This window comes from Eurytemora carolleeae, unplaced genomic scaffold, assembly GCF_000591075.1.
Source record: "Eurytemora carolleeae unplaced genomic scaffold, Eaff_2.0 scaffold1309, whole genome shotgun sequence".
Lineage (NCBI taxonomy): Eukaryota > Metazoa > Arthropoda > Copepoda > Calanoida > Temoridae > Eurytemora > Eurytemora carolleeae.
Genome location: NW_019397203.1, coordinates 53,524 through 77,044, shown reverse-complemented (window position 1 = coordinate 77,044; position 23,521 = coordinate 53,524). Strand labels below are relative to the sequence as shown.

General features: G+C 33.1%; 1 protein-coding gene across 2 annotated transcripts; it reads left to right on the top strand.

Annotated features, from left to right (window-relative positions):
- The first annotated feature begins 950 nt into the window (after positions 1–950).
- On the top strand, positions 951–20,828 carry LOC111712708 (carboxypeptidase D). 2 transcript variants are annotated; one of them, XM_023487401.1, is made up of 11 exons: positions 951–1,136; positions 5,237–5,342; positions 5,733–5,897; positions 7,852–7,985; positions 9,304–9,412; positions 11,825–11,951; positions 12,316–12,393; positions 14,612–14,695; positions 15,265–15,368; positions 20,165–20,338; positions 20,499–20,828. In XM_023487401.1, exons 1-11 carry the CDS (start codon positions 1,085–1,087, stop codon positions 20,686–20,688), a joined length of 1,323 nt encoding a protein of 440 aa, XP_023343169.1. In that variant the 5' UTR covers positions 951–1,084; the 3' UTR covers positions 20,689–20,828. The 2 variants fall into 2 exon arrangements, with proteins under 2 accessions (XP_023343169.1, XP_023343170.1); XM_023487402.1 differs by lacking the exon at positions 951–1,136 and adding an exon at positions 4,407–4,473.
- The last annotated feature ends 2,693 nt before the right edge of the window (positions 20,829–23,521 follow it).

Genomic DNA, 23,521 nt, shown 5'->3' with positions numbered 1-23,521 from the left:
CATTCCTCTCAAAAATATTATGGAAGTTACTTTTATAATATTTGAGTCTACAGAGCGTTCCATATCATATTAGATTATCTCTAATCTTTAACGCCAAAGTACGCACATAATACTCAAAACATCTAGCATTTTCTGCAAACAAAATTTTCTATTCGCCTTATCAAATGTTTTAAAATGATTAATCTTTCTTAACTTTCCTGATTTGTCCCCTAAATCGTAATTTAGACCCATTGACGCGGTCTAATTGATGTGGGACACCCTGTATGTAATTCAAAGAGGAACATTTATATTTGTACTGATCACTGAACAGGAACATGTTCAATTTGTACTGAACACTGAACAGGGACATCTTCAATTTGTACTGAGCACTGAACAGGGACATCTTTAATTTGTACTGAACACTGAACAGGGACATCTTTAATTTGTATTGATCACTGAAGAGGGACATCTTTAATTTGTACTGAACACTGAACAGGGACATCTCTTTAAAGTATAAAATTTCACCAAGGATTTCTTTACAATTGTATCTGATTTTTTTTAACATTTAGAAATAACTTATGCTTTCTTTGTTAAAGAAATGGAGAAAAGTCACACAGGACTACTTTGAAACTGGTTTATTAAAAATTTGCCCCTAATATTTTCAGAAATAAAAACAACAAAAATACTGAAAGCAAATGAAAAGACCGAATGAAACCGACAATTATTTCACAATATTTAGGTGAACACTGTATCAAACTGTTTTCTGAGTCTGACATACCAAATTATACTGCCTATGGCTTTATCCCACTTTCTGTATCAAATTGATGTCTGTATCCTAATATTACTTGAATTGGATTTCCAAACTACTGCCAAAACCCAAGTTCTGCCTGTATTCAACTATACTGCCTGAATGTAGTCCTTGGTTGCATGAGTTTATATATTGTGAACTAAGTATACTAAATACAGGTAATGTACATCTTTCTCAGTCGTGTGAACTCTCTCCTCCTGCTCAGTCGTTACCAAGGGTTTCTCCAGTATAGTTTAGTGTATCCGGAGATATTGAACCAACCTGAACCTTTATGGTTTAGGCTAATAGTTCAGGAACATGTATCATTTGTTAATTCTACTATTAATCATTGTAAATACTTTAGGAGATGGTAAGTATAATTAGAGATTTTTAAATATAATTAATTAATTAGAATAGATCCCGCCCGGAGCCCATTTTATTTGTTGCATTTGATGAATTGATGAATTGATGAGTTGATGATTTAATGAGTTGATGAGTTGTTGAGTTGATGAGTTGATGAGTTCATGAGTTGATGAGTTGATGAGTTGATGAACTGATGAGTTGATGAGTTGATGAGTTAATGAGTTGATGAGTTGATGAGTTGATGAGTTGATGAGTTGATGAGTTGATGAGTTGATGAGTAGATGAGTTGATGAGTTGATGAGTTGATGAGTTGATGAGTTGATGAGTTGATGAGTTGATGAGTTGATGCGTAGATGAGTTGATGAGTTGATGAGTTGATGAGTTGATGAGTTGATGAGTTAATGAGTTGATGAGTTGATGAGTTAATGAGTTAATGAGCTAAAACTGTGCAGTGGGAGAAAATGTTAGTCTGTTTATTGTATTTCCGTGAATCTCAAAGAAAAACTACAGTGCTAACCAAAAAACTCTAAAATAGGAAGACGATTTTATAATCAAGTTTTAACTTTAAAAAGTCCAATAAGCATGAGAAACTGCAAATGTGCAGTTGGAACAAGCCCGTCTCACTAAATTAGTGATTTAATTAGTGACTAGTAAAACTATTTGCTTTGTAACAACATAAAATACACTTGATTTTGCCATAATGTCGTCTTCATATTCCATTGTTTTCTGGTTATCACTGTAACAATGCAATTAGTTTAAGGGATAGGAAATAATATCCAAAGGGAAAAAGTTTTCATGTTTACCCTTGAACTTTATCTAATTAGGTGCAGAGAGAAAAGAAATCAATTATACATTTTTAAAATCTAATTGCATTGCTCTTTAAGATCCAATCTGCGGAAAGTTCTACAATTCAGTGGAGACCAATTGCAAAAGCAAACTCGCCTAGAATTGATAAGGGTTTATCATTAATTACGGTCTGGGTCTTTTAACATTTTAACAACAAAAATATGGTGTTTATACAATTTTAAAGTTGCATAACAAGTAAAAATATATTGCACTTATTTAGTGTTAATATTTTTTTATTACTTAATCTTTACATAATATTGATATAATTAGAAAGTTTAAATTAACATCAACGGGAAAAAGAAAATCTCGTCCGTTTCAAAAACTACACTGCAGGAAACGGAAGTGCTCCGTACTGCAGAAAACGGAAGTGATTTGTACTGCAGGGAACGAAAGTGCTCCGTAAGGCAGGAAACGGAAGTGCTTTGCACTACAGGAAACGGAAGTGTTCCATGCTAAACAGCAAACAAACTGATATTTAAAAAATTAATATCTGAAAAAGTTTTAAGTGCTCCGTACTCCTAAACGAAAGTGCTCCATACTACAGAAAACGGAAGTGGTACTGTTTGAAACGGAAGTGCTCCATACTGCAGAAAACGGAATTGCTCCGTACTGTATGAAACGGAAGGGCTCCGTACTGTATGAAACGGAAGTGCTCCGTACTGTATGAAACGGAAGTGTTCCGTACTGTATGCAGAGACGGAAGTGATCCGTACTGCAGGAAACGGAAGTGATCAAAAATGCAGGAAATGGAAGTGCTTCTTACTGCAAGAAACGAAATTGCTTAGTACTAAACAGCAAACAAAAATGATATGTTAAAAATCGATATCGGAGATAGTTACATAATAAAAGAGCTTGAATCTTTAATTTGTAATTACAGTTATTGGAATTAATTTAAATGGATTTAAATTTGTTTGCTGCATTAAAATTATCAGAGGTCGATAATGTTTTTGTGAAGTGTCTTTAACCTTGAACTCTGGATCTCAATATCCAACGTGAACACTTTTAAACTCATTGAGAATTGCTCGATCCCTCAAACCAAGTTATCCATGTATGGTATGACTACCAAAGGATATCCCAAGTTTCACAGCACAAAAGTTCTTACCTTAGTTTAACTTGCAGTTTATTATATTTTTTTTTAATTCCTTTAAAAAATAAATATTTTTTTTATTTTCTTTAAGGTATTCGTTTAACAATAATGTTTCGTATTAAAATCACAATTGTTTAAATGCACGAAATTTTTTATCATTTATATTGAGCTATATTACAATTAGTACAATTAGCAAGAGAAATAGAAAATAGATAATGCGGAGCAGAGAATAGTAAAGTATAAGCTGTGCTCAATTATCTACCTCATTAATAGAGAAATTCAATTGACTAAAAAGATGATTGAACTGTATTGACTAACAATAATAAGTAGTAAATAGTTTGGCGGCAAGTGAATTGTCACTGCACTCGATTAGCGACATTAGAATTAAAACTTTGTTTAATCGGTGAATTTGTTAACATTGACTGTTAACAATGCAGCCTGGTCGTTTTTATCCAACATAGAGTTGGATAAAAATAAAACTGTTAAATTAATTATCGACATCATTATTATATTAAGTTGATTGACCAAAAAGATTACATCTATACTTGAGTTGTATAGTGTAGGTAACGTTTGAAGGAAACAAGAGTCATTAGATTTATGAAGTTGTAGCAATCTTCCACGGTTTGGTGTTGGAGCTGCGCAACTTCCTTTATGTCATTTTCAATCAATATCAAAATAAACTCACACTCTAAATTTTGAAATAAGAAAGATCGTTCATTTGGCAACAAAAGTTGGATTGCTACCAATAAAGCGAACATAAATCGTTTATTTTCAACAAAAAATAGCTAAACTGGCCAAATAAGTTAGAGTTCTGCCAAAAAAGCGATTTTTTATTGAATATAAGACATTATTTTTATTTGGCTTTTTGTAGCAGCGATCCAACTTTTGCTTCAAAATAAGATTTTTTTTAATTTGGAAATTTAGAGTGCAAGGTATTGCTGTTAAACTTAAATATAATGTTAATGAACAATATTAGTTTCTAGAATTTGTTCCCCTGGATTTCTGTTTTCATGCAAATCTGAGTGCATGAAGGGTTGCCATGGATCTTAATTGGGAAAGCTAATTAGATGTGAATACTGTGCACTCAATTAGTTCGATGGTTTTAATAGTTGGTAATTGTAACTGAGTAATAAATGTGCATAAACATTATACTAATTAATGAATGAATGATTTCTTTTCTCAATATAAAATCTTCCTTTATTCAAGCCTTTATCTATTTAAAATATCGGTTTTCAACTTTAAAAAGAATATTTCTCGGGTGACTTTTTTCAGCTCTTGATTCATTCTAGAATTCCGTGTAACAAAAGAGTTTTCTTTAAGGATTCCAACTTGACCAAAAATTCTAGATAAATTGAAAAAATGAATTGTTTGATTATTTTGATATGTATCCTTAAATCTGCTTTTGGAGTCGGTAATTATAGCTAGTTTATGTTGTAGCACCTTCTCATTAAGATATCATTTAGATGAGTTAATAAGCTAATCAATTGATCAATTGACGATTTAATGAGTTGGTTAGTTAATCGGCTGATTAGTTTATCAGTTGAAAGATTGATTAGTTGATGAGTTGATGAGTTGATGAGTTGATGAGTTAATGAGTTGATGAGTTGATGAGTAGATGAGTTGATGGGTTGATGAGTTAATGCGTGTATTAGTTGATAAGTTGATTAGTTGATGAGTTGATGAGCTGATGAGTTGATGAGTTGATGAGTGAATGCGTTCATTAGTTGATAAGTTGATGAGTTGATAAGTTGATGAGTTGATAAGTTGATGAGTTGATAAGTTGATGAGTTGATGATTTGATGAGTTGATGAGTTGATGAGTTGATGAGTAGATGAGTTGATGAGTTGATGAGTTGATGAGTTGATGAGTTGATGAGTTGATGAGTTGATGAGTTGATGCGTTGATGAGTTGATGAGTTGATGAGTTGATGAGTAGATGAGTTGATGAGTTGATGAGTTGATGAGTTGATGAGTTGATGAGTTCATGAGTTGATGAGTTCATGAGTTCATGAGTTTATCTTCTGCACTTATAAAACTACAGTAAGATAAACATATATTAAATATTAAATATATCGAAATCAAACCCCCGGAATTGGCAACAACAATATTTTTATTTACATATTTAAATTTTACAAGAGGAGGGATTTCTTAAACGTTTGAATTCTTTTTGTCTAGAATCCGATGGTAAAACTGTTGGGGTAGAGATATCGGGATATCATAATTATACAGCCTTAGTTCAAGAGTTGGATACATTGGTTTCATCATATCCGCATATTTCCAGGTATGCTAGAGGTACAGGTAAACATAGTGTATCCAGGTTTTATTGTTGTATATACTAGTTTATCCATATCCAGATATACTATAGTGTATCCAGACTATAAATAGGATGAATATATTATAATGTTCTATATATAAGAAAATACTTATAAGATTAACCAAAAATCTTATTTTTAAAACGAAGAAACACCTTCCTTTGATATTTAAAATTAGTGCTCCCTTCAGGAATGTGTAAAATCAGAATAAATATGGGATTTTTAATATTATCAAAATTATGAAAAATCACGAATTATCATCAGAATATTTTGAATTGATGATTTAATATTTTCAAGTACTATGATTATAATATAATATTCAGGTACTATGATTATAATTATTGAATATTTCTTTTTAGACGATATAATGTGGGTACAAGTGTCCGAGGGCGGGACCTGGCTGTGCTTCAAATAGCTGGGGGCGTGGCTAGAGAACGCCCAAAGCTTCGGCCAATGGTGAAACTCATCGCTAATATGCATGGTAACGAGGCAGTGGGAAGAGAAGTTCTTCTTGCGTTCTCCAGGTATACTGTTTAGTAGGAGAGTAGTTTATATTCTCCGGATATACTGTTTAGTGGGGAGTAGATTATATTCTCCTGGTATACTGTTCAGAAGGAGTAGTTTATATTCTCCAGGTATACTGTTCAGTAGGAGAGAAGTTTATATTCTCCAGGTATACTGTTTAGTAGGAAGTAGTTTGTATTCTCCAGGTATACTGTTTAGTAGAGAGTAGTTTATATTCTCCAGGTATACTGTTTAGTGGAGAGTAGATTATATTCTCCGGGTATACTGTTTAGTGGAGAGTAGTTTATATTCTCCGGGTATACTGTTTAGTGGAGAGTAGATTATATTCTCCTGGTATGCTGTTTAGTAGAAAGTAGTTTAAATTCTCCAGGTATACTGTTCAGTAGGAGAGAAGTTTATATTCTTCAGGTATACTGTTTTGTAGGGAGCAGTTTATATTCTCTAGGTATAATGTTTAGTAGAGAGTAGTTTATATTCTCCAGGTATACTGTTTAGTAGGGAGTAGTTTATATTCTCCAGGTATACTGTTTTGTAAGAGAGTAGATATTCTCCAGGTATACTGTTTTGTAAGAGAGTAGATTATATTCTCCAGGTATACTGTTCAGTAAGAGTAGTTTATATTCTCCAGGTATACTGTTCAGTAGGAGTAGTTTATATTCTCCAGGTATACTGTTTAGAAGGGAGTAGATTATATTCTCCAGGTAAACTGTTTTGTAAGAGAGTAGTTTATATTCTCCCGGTATACTGTTTAGTAGGAGTAGTTTATATTCTCCAGGTATACTGTTTAGTAGGGAGTAGTTTATATTCTTCAGGTGTGCTGTTTTGTAGGAGAGCAGTTTATATTCTCTAGGTATACGGTTCAGTAGGAGAGAAGTTGATATTCTCCAGGCATACTGTTTTGTAGGGAGTAGTTTATATTCTCTAGGTATAATGTTTAGTAGGGAGTAGTTTATATTCTCTAGGTATAATGTTTAGTAGGGAGTAGTTTATATTCTCCAGGTATACTGTTTAGCAGGAGAATATTTTATATTCTTCAGGTATACTAGGAGAATAGTTTATATTCTCCAGGTTTACTGTTTAGTATGAGAATAGTTTATATTCTCCAGGTTTACTGTTTAGTAGGAGAATAGTTTATATTCTCCAGGTATACTGTTTAGTAGGAGAATAGTTTATATTTTCCCGGTACTTCTTCAAATTTTGATCTTTCAATATCTTTCTTCCACGTGGTTGTCTTTCAATTCAATATTTAATCTTTCACCAAGCGTTGGATTAGACTATGTGAAGTACACCTGCAGTATATGGAAACAGTACAACAAAATGGCCGTTTTACACTTTTTTCTAGTAAATTCCTCTCTATATATATATTCTATTCTCTATGTATACAACCTTTTTAGAAGTGCATTACTGAACAAATAAATAGATAGATACACGCAGAAGTAGCTAAATTTCAACGTGAGGTTGTTTTACGGAATACAACTTGTATCTATCTTTTATAAAAAATATTGGAGGATGAGAAAAATTAAGTAGAAACTGAACTCCAGTTGTCACCATGTTTTTATCCAGTTCATTCACCTCTTACAAAGCGGACTATGTTTAATTTAGGTTTATGCAATTATAGTTTCCTGAAATGTAATATATAATTTTATATGTTAATCAACTGATTAGATAGATACACGTATATATTTAGGTATATGCAATTAAAGATTCTGAAAATATAATATATAATTTTATATGTTAATCAACTGATTAGATAGATACACGTATATATTTAGGTATATGCAATTAAAGATTCTGAAAATATAATATATAATTTTATATGTTAATCAACTGATTAGATAGGCACACATATATATTTTTACTTGATAAGCGCATTTACATAAAAAATATTAATCCATGAAATACAAGATCTACTTTTTTACTCTAATATGATGTGAACCATCCTGTATATTATAGGTATCTTGTTGAGAACTACGAAAGAAACTCTAGGATCTCGTCTCTAATTGACAACATAGATCTTCATATCCTTCCGTCCTTAAACCCAGACGGGTTCGAGAACAGCAACTTAAGTATCCCGGATGTATGTGACGGTAAGATTATCAAAACTCAAGTTTGTATGTGACGGTAAGATTATCTAAACTCAAGTATCCCGGATGTATGTGACGGTAAGATTATCTAAACTCAAGTATCCCGGATGTATGTTACTGTAAGATTATCTAAACTCAAGTATCCCGGATGTATGTTACTGTAAGATTATCTAAACTCAGGTTCGTATGTGACAGTAAGATTATCTAAACTCAAGTATGCCGGATGTATGTTACTGTAAGATTATCTAAACTCAAGTTTGTATGTGACGGTAAGATTATCAAAACTAGAGTATCCCGAATGTATGTTACTGTAAGATTATCTAAACTCAAGTTTGTGTGTGACGGTAAGATTATCTAAAAGTTAAATGACGTCAGCAGATAGATAGATAGTGCGCAGAGAGGCTATAAATGAAAAACTTTTCCAAAAACAAAAATAAACTAGTTACGTATTCAATTGCATGTTTTTATCAATTAGTAAAATAAATGACCTTTAATATAAATGTGAACGAACTTGAATCCTAGACATAGCGAGTACTGATCATTTCAAACAGCAATACGGTGCAAACAAAATGATAGAAAGGATAATACAAAAAGAATAGATAAGTACCGATTCATAATGCAAGGAAGAGTTTAGGTTATAGACAGATAGATTGGACATTTCATAGATAGGATATTTTACAGATAGATTGGACATTTCATAGATAGGATATTTTACAGATAGAACGTTACAAAGACAAAGATGGATGGACAAAGAAACATTTTCATAGAGTTAAATTATTTTTTTCATAGTAATCTGATTTAATAAATCATACACTATTATTTCTACGATCTCCAATTTGTAGAAATAATTATCTAATAACTAAGAATATGACGATATCAGGGTTGAAATAAATAGTATGCCTTAGTATAAAGTATAAAGTTCTTACAGTCGTCTCTGAAGTCTAATCCTTTGTGGGTAACCCTTTATGTATTTTAAAAGGTGCTAAGTACTTTCCAAAAGGCATTTTCCCAAGGGCGACTTCCCAAGTGGCAACTTCCCAAAGGTTAGGTTAGGCCCTCTGAGGCACCTCTCGCTGCAATTGGGGGGCCATGCGCTGCGGCTAGGATGGGCTAGGGGACCGGGTGCCGCGACTAGAACATGCCAGGGGCAGAGCGCTGCGGCTAGGACAGACTTAAGGGAAGTTGTCGCTTGGGAAACTATCCTTGGGAAGTTGGGAAGCATTATGAAAAAGAAATAGTAATGAAGAGATTTAGGTTGACCCTGGCCTGTAACCTATTTTGGTTTAAATGATAAAAATTTCAAAAACGTAACAAATTTCAGCTCACCATCTTGGCTCCGGTAGACACAATGCTAACGGAGTTGATCTGAACCGAGCATTCCCAACCTGGAACCATGAGAACCTATCCAGGAACCAGCTCAAGGAGAACAGGTTAAACATGTTACGGTTGCTAAACAAAATTTAGGGCTAACTATAAAATATTTCAATTTTAATTGGTACCATTTTACGTTTGTCAGGACTAAGGAATTGAGTCTTTGCCACAAACTTTGATTTTCTAATCTTTATATTTTGCAGCCCAATTTCAAGTACCTTAGATATTTTAAACTCTGAGGTCTGCTGGATAAAAATATCTTAGTTTGAGATATCATAAGTTGACACCATCAGGTTGCAAAGATATATGGATAAGAAAATTTGAGTTTGTTGACTGACAGATCAGACTGAATTCCTCTGGCCTGTATTGCTTTGTATATGCTAATTCAGAGAACCAGCTGTGCTTTTTATTTAAGTACTTTTCTGCTGACTGAAACCGATGAACGAGATGAACAGTTGAAAGAAATATTACCTAAACGGCCAACACAACTTGTTGGTACAATTCATAGCATGAATACGAAAATATTTGGGCCACCAGCATTTTGTAAATTTTCAGTGTGGAAAACATCTCCACCCTATCTAGCTCTTTAAATCAAAGTACTTGGATCATTTTCTTTTGAAAAAACTTTATTCTTTAATTTGTATTCGTTATTTCCAACATTATTGCTGATTATACATTAGGTTTGGAAATATTATTGCTGATTATTATACCTTAGTTTTGGAAATATTATTGCTGATTATACCTTAGGTTTGGAAATATTATTGCTGATTATACCTTAGTATTGGAAATAATATTGCTGATTATACCTTAGTTTTGGAAAGTTTACATTTTTACAAAATTGGAGAAACAAACTTTTTGTTGGCAACTCATGGTATTTTTCCATAACAACAATTAAGGTTTTAATTCAATAGAACTGTGGCAGTTTCACTCGACACGTAAATATAGAAATATCTGTATTGGTTAATTTGGAAATCTTTAGACGCATAAATGCTTTGTAAAAACCACAGCCCGCTTATATGTATGCTTCTATCTACCGATCTATACTATTCTGGGCTAGTGTACATGTAACTTAGTCGGTGGGCTACGCAGCTGTTATATCTCAGTGGACCCTAGATATTTTCAAGAAATTTCTAAAACCTCTGCATAGCAAATTTTAGGTTTTACTGTAACAAATTTTTATTCTGGCTATTGTTCATTCTATAAAAATAATTTGTACTTTTAAAAAAGTTTGTAGTGAAGTTCAGGGTCCAAATTAGAGAAGAACTTTGGTAGATAGTGGGCCCTGGAGTAAGCAGAAATGAGATACTGTAGCTAAAATCTTGTGATCATAGCATTTTCTTCAAAGAGTTGGTAGCATCAAAGGCGCCTTGTTTTCAGAATTCCAAAATGTGGTCTGCCGTTTTTTTACCTTAAGAATTGACCAAGATATTGAGAAATTTGTTTAAAATTCAAAATATTAAATATCAGCAAGGTTGTTTAAATCTTTAGTATCTCCAATTCAATTTTTATAATACAAAGAAGGAGGCTAAATCTTAAAGTTTTACAGACTTACAATGTTTTTCTATACTCCTTTTACATCTATTAACTTTACGAAAATCAAAGACAAATTATAAGTTCCAGGGTCCAATGTCTAACGTACTGCATAACACCCCAGCGAAAAAATTACATCAAACCTTGACTATTATATATCCATCTATCCATCTATTATATATCCATGGTAAACATATTGTTTTTGGCAGAACAATGTATTGTTATTTTTTCACAAAAAAATAAGTCGTCATTGATAAAGAGTAGGTTTTTTATTCCAAAATTTAATGACTAAAAACGAGCCATCGTATCAGGTTTCTAGTGAATGTGAAACCCATTAAACAATTTTCGTTTGAATCAGTTTGTAATCTGGTGTAGAATTTGAAAAAAATATCACGTTACAATCATGGTTTTGATGCTTTAAGCACACTTTTACTTAAAAGCTTCATTTGCAAAAGAGCTAAACATTCGCCACAAAATAAATTTTATTTAAGGGGCTGTTATCCCCTTAAATAAAATTGAATGTCAATTAGATATCAATGTTTATAATTTGAAAAAAAAATATTTTCAACTGTGGAACTCTACAAAAGTGACTTGCGCATTTCTACTGCAAGAAAATATGTAGGAATTATCAGAATGTTTTAAATTTTTAAATCTAGAAAAATGACAATATATCTTCCACAATTATCATCAGAGAAAGGTTTCAAGGATATCGTTGTGAATTGGGCACTGTGCAAAGGAATTGAGTTTTTGCCACAAACTCAAATTTTCTATCCCCTATATCTTTGCAACCTTATAGTATAAATCTTAGAAATTTCAAACGAAGCTTATTTGATCTAACAGAATCAATAGTTGGAAATTTCAGAGGTTACCAATATCCGGTTGCAAAGATATAAGAATTAGATTGTAGAAATAACTCAATTCCTTAGAACATTATTTACAAGGGAGCCTGAGGTTATCTCCATGATAAACTGGATCCTGGAGAATCCGTTCCTGCTGTCAGCCAACCTCCATGATGGAGCTGTAGTGGCAAACTATCCCTGGGATGACAGCAAGGGAGAGGAGGGAGAGGTAAAGTCATTTTTCATCCCGATCCTACCGTTCTGGATCAATCTGAGTAAATAAGAGTGATCAGAATTCTTTCAGAAATGTCAAATTAGAGCTGAGAACTCTTGTATTGTGGATTCCGAGATCAATGCTTGAACTGCTTTTTTTAATCTGCAACCAATCAGAATGTCGTTTTCAGAAACCAAACTGCCAATCAGAAGCAAGGAAATTTTGCGCAACTCTTAATGTTCGGAATCCAGCAGGAATATCCAAAAGAGAGGATTAAGCAGTAAATCAAAGTGTTCAAACTGGATATCGAGATTAAGCAAGCGAGATTATCCAACACAAGAGTTGCCAGCTCAAAATATCAATCTTTATATTCTTTCAGGAATCCAAAACAGGCGATGATGCAACATTCCGGGCTCTGGCGCAGTTATATGCAAACTCACATGCAACAATGCACCAGGTTCAACATTTTACAGTTTTCAGGGAAAAAAATTAAATATTTATTAAAATATTTGAATTTCTTAATTTTAGATAATAATAAAGAAGTTGAAATCAAAAAACTAAAGATCTAATTTTAAGTACCCCTCTTGCCAGTAAAACTTAATCTGATCAAAAAGAGAAAGATTTAGTAGCATTTAGATTAACATCTTAAAAAAATAATTCCGTCAGTTTCTCGTCTCTGTTTCTTCAAGAGAACCCATAATAGAAAATTGTCAATTTTCAACCAGAAAAATTAAGATATCCATTTTTTCAGAATTCTTCCAAGTTGTATAGGACTTATTCAATGATGTAATTGCAACCCTATTCCTGCTGGGGGGGGGGGGGGTCAATTTGAATCCCTCCCCTGTAGTTTTTTTTACATAACTCAAAAAGTATTGGTCTGAAGCTGTTGAAATTTTCTGACTTTTCCTAAATATCCATTGCCCTCCCTTTTGTTATAAAACCGGGCTTTTATTCTAACTGCCTGGGCCCTCAGGCACAATGCCTGAATGACTGCTTTTTCCTGTAACAAACTAAATCTTTGTTTTGACTCACTTTCAGTCGTCAGATTTGATAATTTTTAGCTTTTTGGAACACAAGGAAACGGATTACAAAGTTTTGCAAATTATTTGCATACGACCTGTCAAAAGAAATATGCACATTTTTAGTTTTTCTTAATTATTACACATCAAGTTATAAAACAATTTTGCTAAATTTTTTGCATATTTGAAATGGCATGGTCAAAGGCTTTTCAAAAATGGATATTTTATCATTTTTTTTCTTTTTCTGCAAACATTTTTACTACATAACTGATTTTTGCAAAATTAATCAATATTTGCAAATTTTCTATTTTTTGCATATTTTAAAAGTAGACCATATGAGCTTTCCAATGAAATATCATTTTTCATATTTGGACATCAAACATGGGATTTAGAGGGGGGGGGGGTCCCTACCGTATCCTGGTTTTCAAGTACCCCATGCAGCAGGGATAGGGTTAAAAGTTTAAGTGTATCTTTTTCCTGAATACGAAACTAACTGTTCTATTGGTTTTCCTTACATTTATATTCTATTTTATATTTTTTATACTGTAAGAGTAATTGTATTGTGACAAAGTTAGTGTTAGACAACTATATTTATTCTGTAAATATTACGTTGGTTCAAGTTTCCTTTCCAAATATTACGTTGGTTCAAGGTTCCTTTCCAAATATCACGTTGGTTCAAGTTTCCTTTCCAAATATTACGTTGGTTCAAGGTTCCTTTCCAAATATCACGTTGGTTCAAGTTTCCTTTCCAAATATCACGTTGGTTCAAGTTTCCTGTCCAAATATCACGTTGGTTCAAGGTTCCTTTCCAAATATCACGTTGGTTCAAGTTTCCTTTCCAAATATCACGTTGGTTCAAGGTTCCTTTCCAAATATCACGTTGGTTCAGGGTTCCTCTGTAAATATATTTATCAAACAATTATATCATTCTTCTCTTTTTCTTCAGAAACTTTGAAATTTTTATAAGAATTAATATTTAAATTTTTATGTCGTAATTTCGACAGAACTTATTCATGAAGCCGTTACTTGGATGAGCGTCAGAGAGAACTAATGAATTACAGAGTTTGCAATAACATTCTTTGTGATATTTGAGCATGATTATATAACGAAAAATTTAACTATCTCTATCTTTTGCAAATATTTAAGTGTTTTATTTGGTCATTTGCTTTATATTCACAGTTAAAAGAGATTTTTTGAAACCAAAAATGCAATTTTAGAAAAGAAAACTTTTACCCTTGAGTAGGAAGACGACATATTTTCAAATAGTTTTTAGATATAAGTTTGATTACCAGCTTTGTAATTATACATCCTCTCTATCTAAATATTGGTTTTAGCTTCGTTACTATTCATAATTTCTGTATTAGCTAAATATTGTTTTATGACAAGTTAAACTGCCAACTTGTATAAACAAAATATTCCATGGAGAACTGGATTATGTAGAATAAATTTAAACCGGTAGCTCTGTAACTATTTTATCTCTGTTTAATCTAGATATTCCAGAGAACTGGATTATGTAGAATAAACTTAAACTGACATCTCTGTAACTATTTTATCTCTGTTTAATCTAGATATTCCAGGGAACTGGATTATGTAGAATAAAGTTAAACTGGTAGCTCTGTAACTATTTATCTTCTCTGTATAATCTAAATATTTCAGGGAGCTGGATTATGTCATGATGATAATTTTCCTGGTGGGATAACTAACGGAGCTAAGTGGTATATAGTGGAGGGTGGGATGCAGGAATAGAAGAACAGCAGAAAATTGCGATTTATCTAATGTCGATTACAATCTAGAAATGTCTTTTGTTTAACTTCCCTTGTCTAATGTCAAAATATAAAAATTTCTAAATTCTAATTTATGATTTTTAGGATATTGTTCTTGTTATAATGTCTAACGTCCTTTTTAACTGTCCATTGTCTATTGCTAATTGTCTATTGTCTATTATCTAAGGTTAAATGTCTAGTAACTAATGGCTGATGCTTATTGTTTTATGTTTAATGTCTAATTTATATTGTCAAATGTTTAATGTTTAATGTATTTTCTTTCATATTGTCCTTTTCTAAAGACAATAATGTATTATGTCATTAGTCCAACGACGTCTTTTGTCTATTGAAATCCATTGCCTATTATCTAAAGTCTGTTGTATAATGTCCATTTCCAAACGTTTATCGTCGATTTCTATTATCTAATGTAAAACCGGACTTCCTCGTAAGTATCTCTAATTGAGAGGAAGTCCGGTTTTTACCTGGTGGAAGTACATTGTAAGAATGTTTCCTGTAATCCCTATAGTTACTCTACTATTGCTGAAGGACTTCAACTATATATTTTCCAACTGTATGGAGTTAACCCTGGAGCTCTCCTGCTGTAAATACCCCTCACCTCAAGATTTACAGAACCTTTGGGAGGAAAATAGGTACACACAAAGAATTCGGAGCTGAAAACTTTAGAAATGTGGATATCGAGATAAATGATTAATCTCCTCTTTTTTTAATCTGCAGATTGATTTAATCTTACAATTATATCAATGAAAGTGTCCTAATAATGCAACCAATCAGAGTGCCGATTGTGGAAACCGAACAGCCAATGACAAGCCTAGAAATTTTGCGTGCAATTAAGAAAACTCTTAGTGGTCGAACACCAACAGGGAAATACAAAAGAGAGGATTAAGCAATAAACCAACATTTTATCGAGATTTAGCAATCGAGATTAAGAGTATCCAATACATGAGTTTTCAGCTCAGGAGACATGTTTTGATAATCTCAAGGCTTTTACTAGACTTTGTACTGACTAAAACATACATAATTAAACTGAATATTGTAATAATGAAGTTTGCATAAACAATTATCGATAATAATCTTCTCAGCTGATTAAATAAATGAAGTAAGTAAAATGTAAGAACATTTTTGTCTTCATTGTTCAAGTTCTTGAAAAATTTGTATTATTCATTCTCAACAGTGCTACAATAAAAGCAATTAAATAGTTTCTGGATTTTGTTTATAGAACCTCCAAATTAAGGAGTTTTTGTGGCGGTAACAATAAAAATGAATTTTCAGTTAGAAATAAATAGATCAATTAAAAAGATTGTTCTGAAAACAATTAAACGTTTAAGTACCCCCTGAATGACTGCTTNAATCAAGTACAGTGGTTGGCGTTTATATCAATATAATGAAAACAACTTTTCTATTCAAGTTTTATTTCTAGTCACTACATATTGATCTCTATTTCAGAATCAAGTACAGTGGTTGGCGTTTATATCAATATAATGAAAACAACTTTTCTATTCAAGTTTTATTTCTAGTCACTACATATTGATCTCTATTTCAGAATCAAGTACAGTGGTTGGCGTTTATATCAATATAATGAAAACAACTTTTCTATTCAAGTTTTATTTCTAACCAGCTTTTTTGTATTACAAGTTTAATACAAGGAAATGAAGAGAATGACAGCTTCTCTTTGTTTCCATGTTTATTTGTAGCCATGCTGTTTGAAAGCTTAGTAAAAATTTAAAATTCAAATAAAAAGCAGTCTTCATTGTATGATATATACAAAGACAACCGTATGAAATGGCAAATGCAAACTCTTCATTTAACTGAAGGCCTAGCACACACAAACACACGGTTTTAACTAAATTATTCAGAAGGAAATAGTTCGAATACGCAATAATATCGTCCAGGTTTGGATTTTAAGTTTTGTCTTTTCAGAATGCTCCAAAATTAGTAACAACTCACAATTTTTGTCTAAATTTTAGTTCAAATAGTGCCAAACTTACCATAAACGTTTAATTAAATCTCAAGAAGATTCAACGTAATGTTCTCAAAATGGACATTGTAGGCAAAAACAATAGAAAAAATAGAAAAAAAACGCTTTACCCACCCTCTAAGGGGTATCAGTTTTTGGACTAGATNTATATATTCATAAAACAGAATTTCTGACTCTTAGATCAGAAAACCGAAACTGGATAGTTAGGTAGCCATCAAAAAATAAAAAGAGTCTCAAGTTGAATAAATCATTTTTTTAATATTTCAATGTGAACGTGTGAACTTTAAATATCATAAAAACCGGTTTCTGGTTAGAAATTTCAAGAAGCAAGAAACTCGTCTAAATGTTATTTTGATATACAGATCTATTCCTAAACAAATAGATAAGAAATGTTAAAATATTTTCACCGCCTACTCCCCAGCCTTTGCAATATTAAAGGGAGTGACCAGCAATGAATGGTACTTGAACTGAGAATGTAGATTTGTAGAGACATTTTTTAGGATTCATTTGAGACATATAAAAAATTTATTAATGTATAATTACTGAGTTTGAGGGCAAAGTCGTTGCTCAAAATTATCCATTTGGGTGGTTGCGTTTGAGAATCGGTTTTTTTAATTATTAAAGAACGACGACAAAAATTGTAACAAAAATTCTACAATTAACTGATTAGCTGTCTAAGAGCAGATTGAGAAAATAAAAATTATCTCTTATCATCGAAAATAAGTAATCTTATTCAGTTATTATTTCTGTAATGTCTTATTGTTCACGAACATTTTCTGTAGATTTTCTGGAATTTTTATTGAAAAGACGACAATTGAAGAGTTTTGTAGAAATCTGCGAACAAATTCGTAAAGAATAAGAAATTCAACATAATAATCAATAGAATAATTGATTCTAACATTGATTTATTGACAAATTCTATTGAGAAATATGTTCCCAAACATTCAATTAGTTTGCTGTAGAGAATTATTGATATATTTTTCGCCGTTGTTATTTAATGATTTTAAACAATTCGATTCTCAAAACGTAACCAACCAAATGGATGATTTGAACGTCGACTTTGCGCTCAAACTCAGTAATTATACATCATTAAAACGTTTTATATGTCTCAAATGAATCCTAAATTTTTTTTCCACAATATTACATTCTCAGTTCAACTACCATACATTGCTGGTCACTCCCTTTAATTGATTCATTATTTTTGATGAGAAAGCCACCATTGAGGAAAACAAACCTTATCTGAATTCGGTGAACACATGTTGGGCCACGAAACAGCTGCAGTTATAAGATCGAGACAATTAAAAGAACAATATTGACAAAATACCCATATGGTCCATGGCAGTTTTTTAGAGAATATTGTTTTCAAGAATCATGTTTGTAAAGTAGGCTGGCAAAAAAATGACACAAAATATTTCAAAGATAAAAGATCTACAAATTTTCTTTTAACTGTTATGTTTCTTGGGACATCCTGTAGTAAATCGATATTCTCATTATTGATTCCAGTTTGAATAGAGAATCTCTTTAAATTCATTTCAGAACTCTTAAAATACTTTTTATTATATCTGGAAAATTCTAATTATAAAACAGGAATTATTTTCCGCTCGGCAAATTAATGATTCATCCAATAAAATTGTAATTTTTTTTACGTAATCATGGTTTTAGTTTCTCTCTGAGAGGCCGGTCTCTGAACCTCCGAAGGTTATGAAAGAACTCCTTTCTAAGGAAATTTTTATGTTTGACAACGTGACTTTTTTAACATTTGTCTACAGTGAAACCCTTAATAACGAATACATCGGAAGAATTTATCAAATGTCGTCTTGACAATTTTTCAATGAGTTTTATACTATATTACGTAAATTTCAGTGTTTGCGAAAAATAAATAAATATCCATGAATATGCGGGAACAGTTTTAAAGAGTTCCATATAATCATTTAATTAAAAAACTAAATATCTGCAACATTCCATTATCAAAAAGTGAAGAATACGACATTTGATGAATTGTTTCGATGTATTCGTTATTAAGGGTTTCACTGTACTTGGACCTGACATGGCCTGAGTTAATTTATAAAAGGCAGAGAAGTAAAAAAAAAAATAAAAAAGTTTACGCAGTTTTCTTAAATCAGACCCCCTCCCCCAAGCAAGTCCTGTAATTGTGTATACCCATAAACACTAAAATATAAAACGTAAATTAAACACAGTATACTGAATCAATTAGCCTCAGCGCTTGGTCAACAATTATTAGTTCTGTCGCCCATAAACTGTCGTAATGGTTGTACTCGCTTTAGAAAGCAAACCAGTTTTATTATTACTATAAAGATTTATTCACCACAAAGATATAAATACATATATAAATGGTGTAGTTCAAATTTGTTTAAATAAATTTTTGAAAATACAGGTTTCCAAAAGAAAAGAGAAAAATATGCAAAATTATGCACAAATAGACAACATTGATCATTACTCATTACATGACATACTTATAATTTCAGTTATTATGTAATCATAGAATCCTTCAACATATAAATTATTCATTCTTGTATGTCATTTAACAACGCATTATGCGGCTTTGTCTTAAGACTTAAATGTCGCTAAAAAAAGTCAATTCACTCAACCATTTACGAATTTTCAAACCCAACTCAGAACACTCCTGTGATTCCCCCAAATTCCTCAATCAAATTTGTCCCAAATCAGTCAGTTATGATCGGACGTCCAAATCAACAAACAAAGTTTACTACTTTATAATTATATACAGATAATGAAGGGGAAAATTATCCCCGGACCATTGAGGCAGGAGGTTGAAATAATCCATATCTGAATGCAAAGTTACAATTACATAAGAGAAACCTTGTTTAACTCTACTATCAAAATACGGTCTCCGGACAGCAGAATATCGGAGGAAATAATTTCAAAATACCATATCATCGAAAAAAGACAACGAAATGGATGACTCAAATAATTACAGTTTAGAGCATTTTTACCATCAAAATATGTATATTGAATCAAACATGACTATAAATTTACTTGTAAACTAATAGGAAAAAATGTACTAGCATAGGATAAAATATATTGTGATAAATTACAGTTATTTTTAAAATCTACCTTAAAGGGACTGTGAGTGTAATTTCAAGTGATCGAGCCTCCATGTACAAATAACAATACCCTATTTGCAACAGTACTTTTTTCGTAAATTTGAGAGGAATCAATTTCAAATAAAAATACTTAAGTATTTTTTAATTCTCAGAAACAATTACAAAAGGCATTTTTCGCTAAAATCAAAATTGACCGTCGCATTTCTTTCTGATCAAAAGCAATGAATACGTTTTCAGAATAAGAGTCATAAAAACGACGTTATCCTCCACATTTTTAAAGGAAGATCGATTAATGTTTGCATAGAAGCTCACTGGAAATTACGCTTACATTGCCTTGATTTTTTTTATAAAACTATTTTTTTAGAGAAGCTCTGTTGAAGTATGTAGAAGTGGGGTTGGGAGGTGTGCGTGGCATGGTTCGTGATCAATCAGGTCAAGGGGTCGCAGCTGCGCTGGTCACCGTAGAAGGGATCGACAAGAGTATGACAAGCAGTTCAAGGGGGGAATACTGGAGAATACTAGCACCAGGATTATATAGGTTGAACATTTTATTTGAACAAACATCCATTTATTATAATTTTCATGACGGCCGTTATAAACAGGGTGCAGTACAGTACACAGTACACACCATGTTTCTCTGAGTTATGAAAATAATTTACAATTTGAGAAAAAAATATTTGTGAAAATACTTTTTTTAGAATAATGGCAGAGAAAGATGGAAGAATTAGTGGTTGGTCTGATTTTGAGATTAAATCTTTGACGAGCCGGGATCCGGTTGTACTAGATCTGGTTCTAGTCGGAGCTGAACCCTCACCGCGGAGCTGGGCGCCTGAGTTCCTCCCGTCCTCTCTTTGCGTAGTTTTTGCAATTGTTCTTGCGAATCTGTGAAGCAGCTTCAAATGTCGTCTTGCGTAGAAACCTAGATTAGAAAATTTTATTTAGTCACAAATTTTTGCGAGATCTCTATTAATTCTATGTAATGTATCTAATATCTACACCTCACTAATAAACTCACATTTAGTAACAGACTTTTAGTATAATTATTATCTCGATTATTTTTTTTTATTATATCATAAAAGTTTTTACTGACAGTATACAGGGTGTCCCAAAATAAAATTTGTGAATAAAGAGACGCATTTAAAATCGTCTTTGTTATAACTGTAACTGTTTGTTTCCCCCTGTACTCAGACCGGCCCTAAAGTTGTTTTTTAAAGTCTAGGTTCGCTTTGTGGCATACTGTAACCCTCTGTATTACTCCTTCTCCCTACTCTTTCTTCTTGTATCTAAACCCTACACCCCCTACTCTTCTAGTGTATAGACCCTACACACCCTACTCTTCTTGTATCTAAACCCTACACACCCTACTCTTCTAGTGTATAAACCGTACACTCCCTACTCTTCTTGTATCTAAACCCTACACACCCTACTCTTCTAGTGTATAAACCGTACACTCCCTACTCTTCTTGTATCTAGACCCTGCACTCCCTACTCTTCTTGTATCTAGACCCTGCACTCCCTACTCTTCTAGTATATAGACCCTGCACTCCCTACTCTTCTAGTATATAGACCCTACACACCCTACTCTTCTAGTATATAGACCCTGCACTCCCTATTCTTCTAGCATCTAGACCCTACACTCCCTACTCTTCTAGTATGTAGACCATACACTCCCTACTCTTCTTGTATATAGACCATACACTCCCTACTCTTCGGGTAAACAGACCCTACACTCCCTAATCTTCTAGTATGTAGACCATACACTCCCTACTCTTCTTGTTTATAGACCATACACTCCCTACTCTTCTAGTATATAGACCCTACACACCCTACTCTTCTAGTATATAGACCATACACTCCCTACTCTTCTTGTATCTAAACCCTACACACCCTACTCTTCTTGTGTATAGACCCTACACTCCCTACTCTTCTTGTATCTAAACCCTACACACCCTACTCTTCTAGTGTATAGACCGAACACTCCATACTCTTCTTGTATCTAGACCCTACACTCCCTACTCTTCTAGTATATAGACCCTACACTACCGTCTCTTCTAGTATATAGACCCTACACTCCCTACTCTTCTTGTATCTAGACCCTACACTCCCTACTCTTCTAGTGTATAGACCCTACACTCCTTACTCTTCTAGTATATAGACCCTAAACTCCCTACTCTTCTAGTATATAGGCCCTGAATTCCCTACTCTTTTAGTGTATAGACCCTACACTCCCTACTCCTCTTGTATATATAGCCTACACACCCTATACTCTTCTTGTATACAGAGCCTACACTATCCTACACACCCTACTCTTATTGTATAGAGCTTACACTCCCTACTCTTCTTGTATTTAGATCCTACAAACCCTACTCTTCTTGTATATAGAGCCTACATTCCATAATCTTCGTGTATTTAGATCATACACACCCTACTGTTCTTGTATATAGAGCCTACATTCCCTAATCTTCTTGTATATATACCCTACGCACCATACTATTCTTGTACATATGTATATAGTTCGTATAGTTGTGTGTTTATAGTTTGCACTTCAGACAATTATGTTCCATCCTGATATAGGCTTATTTGACGGGGTTACAGTAGAGATCAGATTCTTCTGATTGTGTCAGATTCATGGAGATACATCAAGGTACATGGAGGTACAGGGAGATACATCGAGGTACAGTTATATACATGGAGTTACAGGGAGATACAGGGAGGTGCAGGGAGATACATGGAGATACATCGAGGTACATTGAGATACAGGGAGATACATCGAGGTACAGTTATGTACATGGAGTTACAGGGAGATACAAGAAGGTGCAGGGAGATACAGGGAGATACATCGAGGTACATGGAGATACAGGGAGATACATCCAGGTACAGTTATATACATGGAGTTACAGGGAGATACAGGGAGATACATCGAGGTACAGTTATATACATGAAGTCGAGGTACAGGGAGATACATCGAGGTACAGTTATATACATGGAGTTGCAGGGAGATACAGGGAGATACATCTAGGTACAGTTATATACATGGAGTTGCAGGGAGATACAGGGAAATTCATCTTGGTACAGGGAGATACATCGAGGTACAGTTATATACAGGGAGTTGCAGGGAGATACAGGGAGATGCATCTAGGTACAGGGAGATACAAGGATGTGCAGATAGATACAGGGAGATACAGGGAGATACATCCAGGTACAGGGAGATACATGGGCGAACGGGAGATACAGGGAAAAACATGGAGATACATGAAGGTACTGCAGGGAGATACATAAAGGTATAGGGAGATATATAAAGATACGTGGAGATACATGAAGATACATGGAGATACATGAAGGTGCTGGGAGATACACAGGGAGAAACATGAAGGTATAGGGAGATATATAAAGATACGTGGAGATAGATAAATCTAAATCTATTCATAGATATTACTCATGTATTTACTGGAAATAAATGGAGTTAGAGTGAGTACCAAGGGGAGATATGGACGCATATTGAGTGATCTGAGTATAGTGTTGTATTTTTTAAATACAAAAATAACAAATTTGTTCTTATTGTAATCGATTTTTAGCTTGGCTCTGTTTTTATTTGCCAGAAGAGTGAGATCTATAACCACCATGATAGGCATAAAATCTGGCCCAACTAAACTATAACTCTTCAAATACATTCTGATAATTTATTGTTAACTCTATCAGGCGGGGCGGGGGGGGGGGGGGG

Bases quoted from the DNA above. Each gene is read 5' to 3' on its own strand.
- LOC111712708 (XM_023487401.1), top strand. From the start codon at position 1,085: ATGTATCATTTGTTAATTCTACTATTAATCATTGTAAATACTTTAGGA. The intron at 1,137-5,236 runs GTAAGTATAATT...CTTTTTGTCTAG, and splicing joins TGTAAATACTTTAGGAGATG to AATCCGATGGTAAAACTGTT. The intron at 7,986-9,303 runs GTAAGATTATCA...AACAAATTTCAG, and splicing joins TATCCCGGATGTATGTGACG to CTCACCATCTTGGCTCCGGT.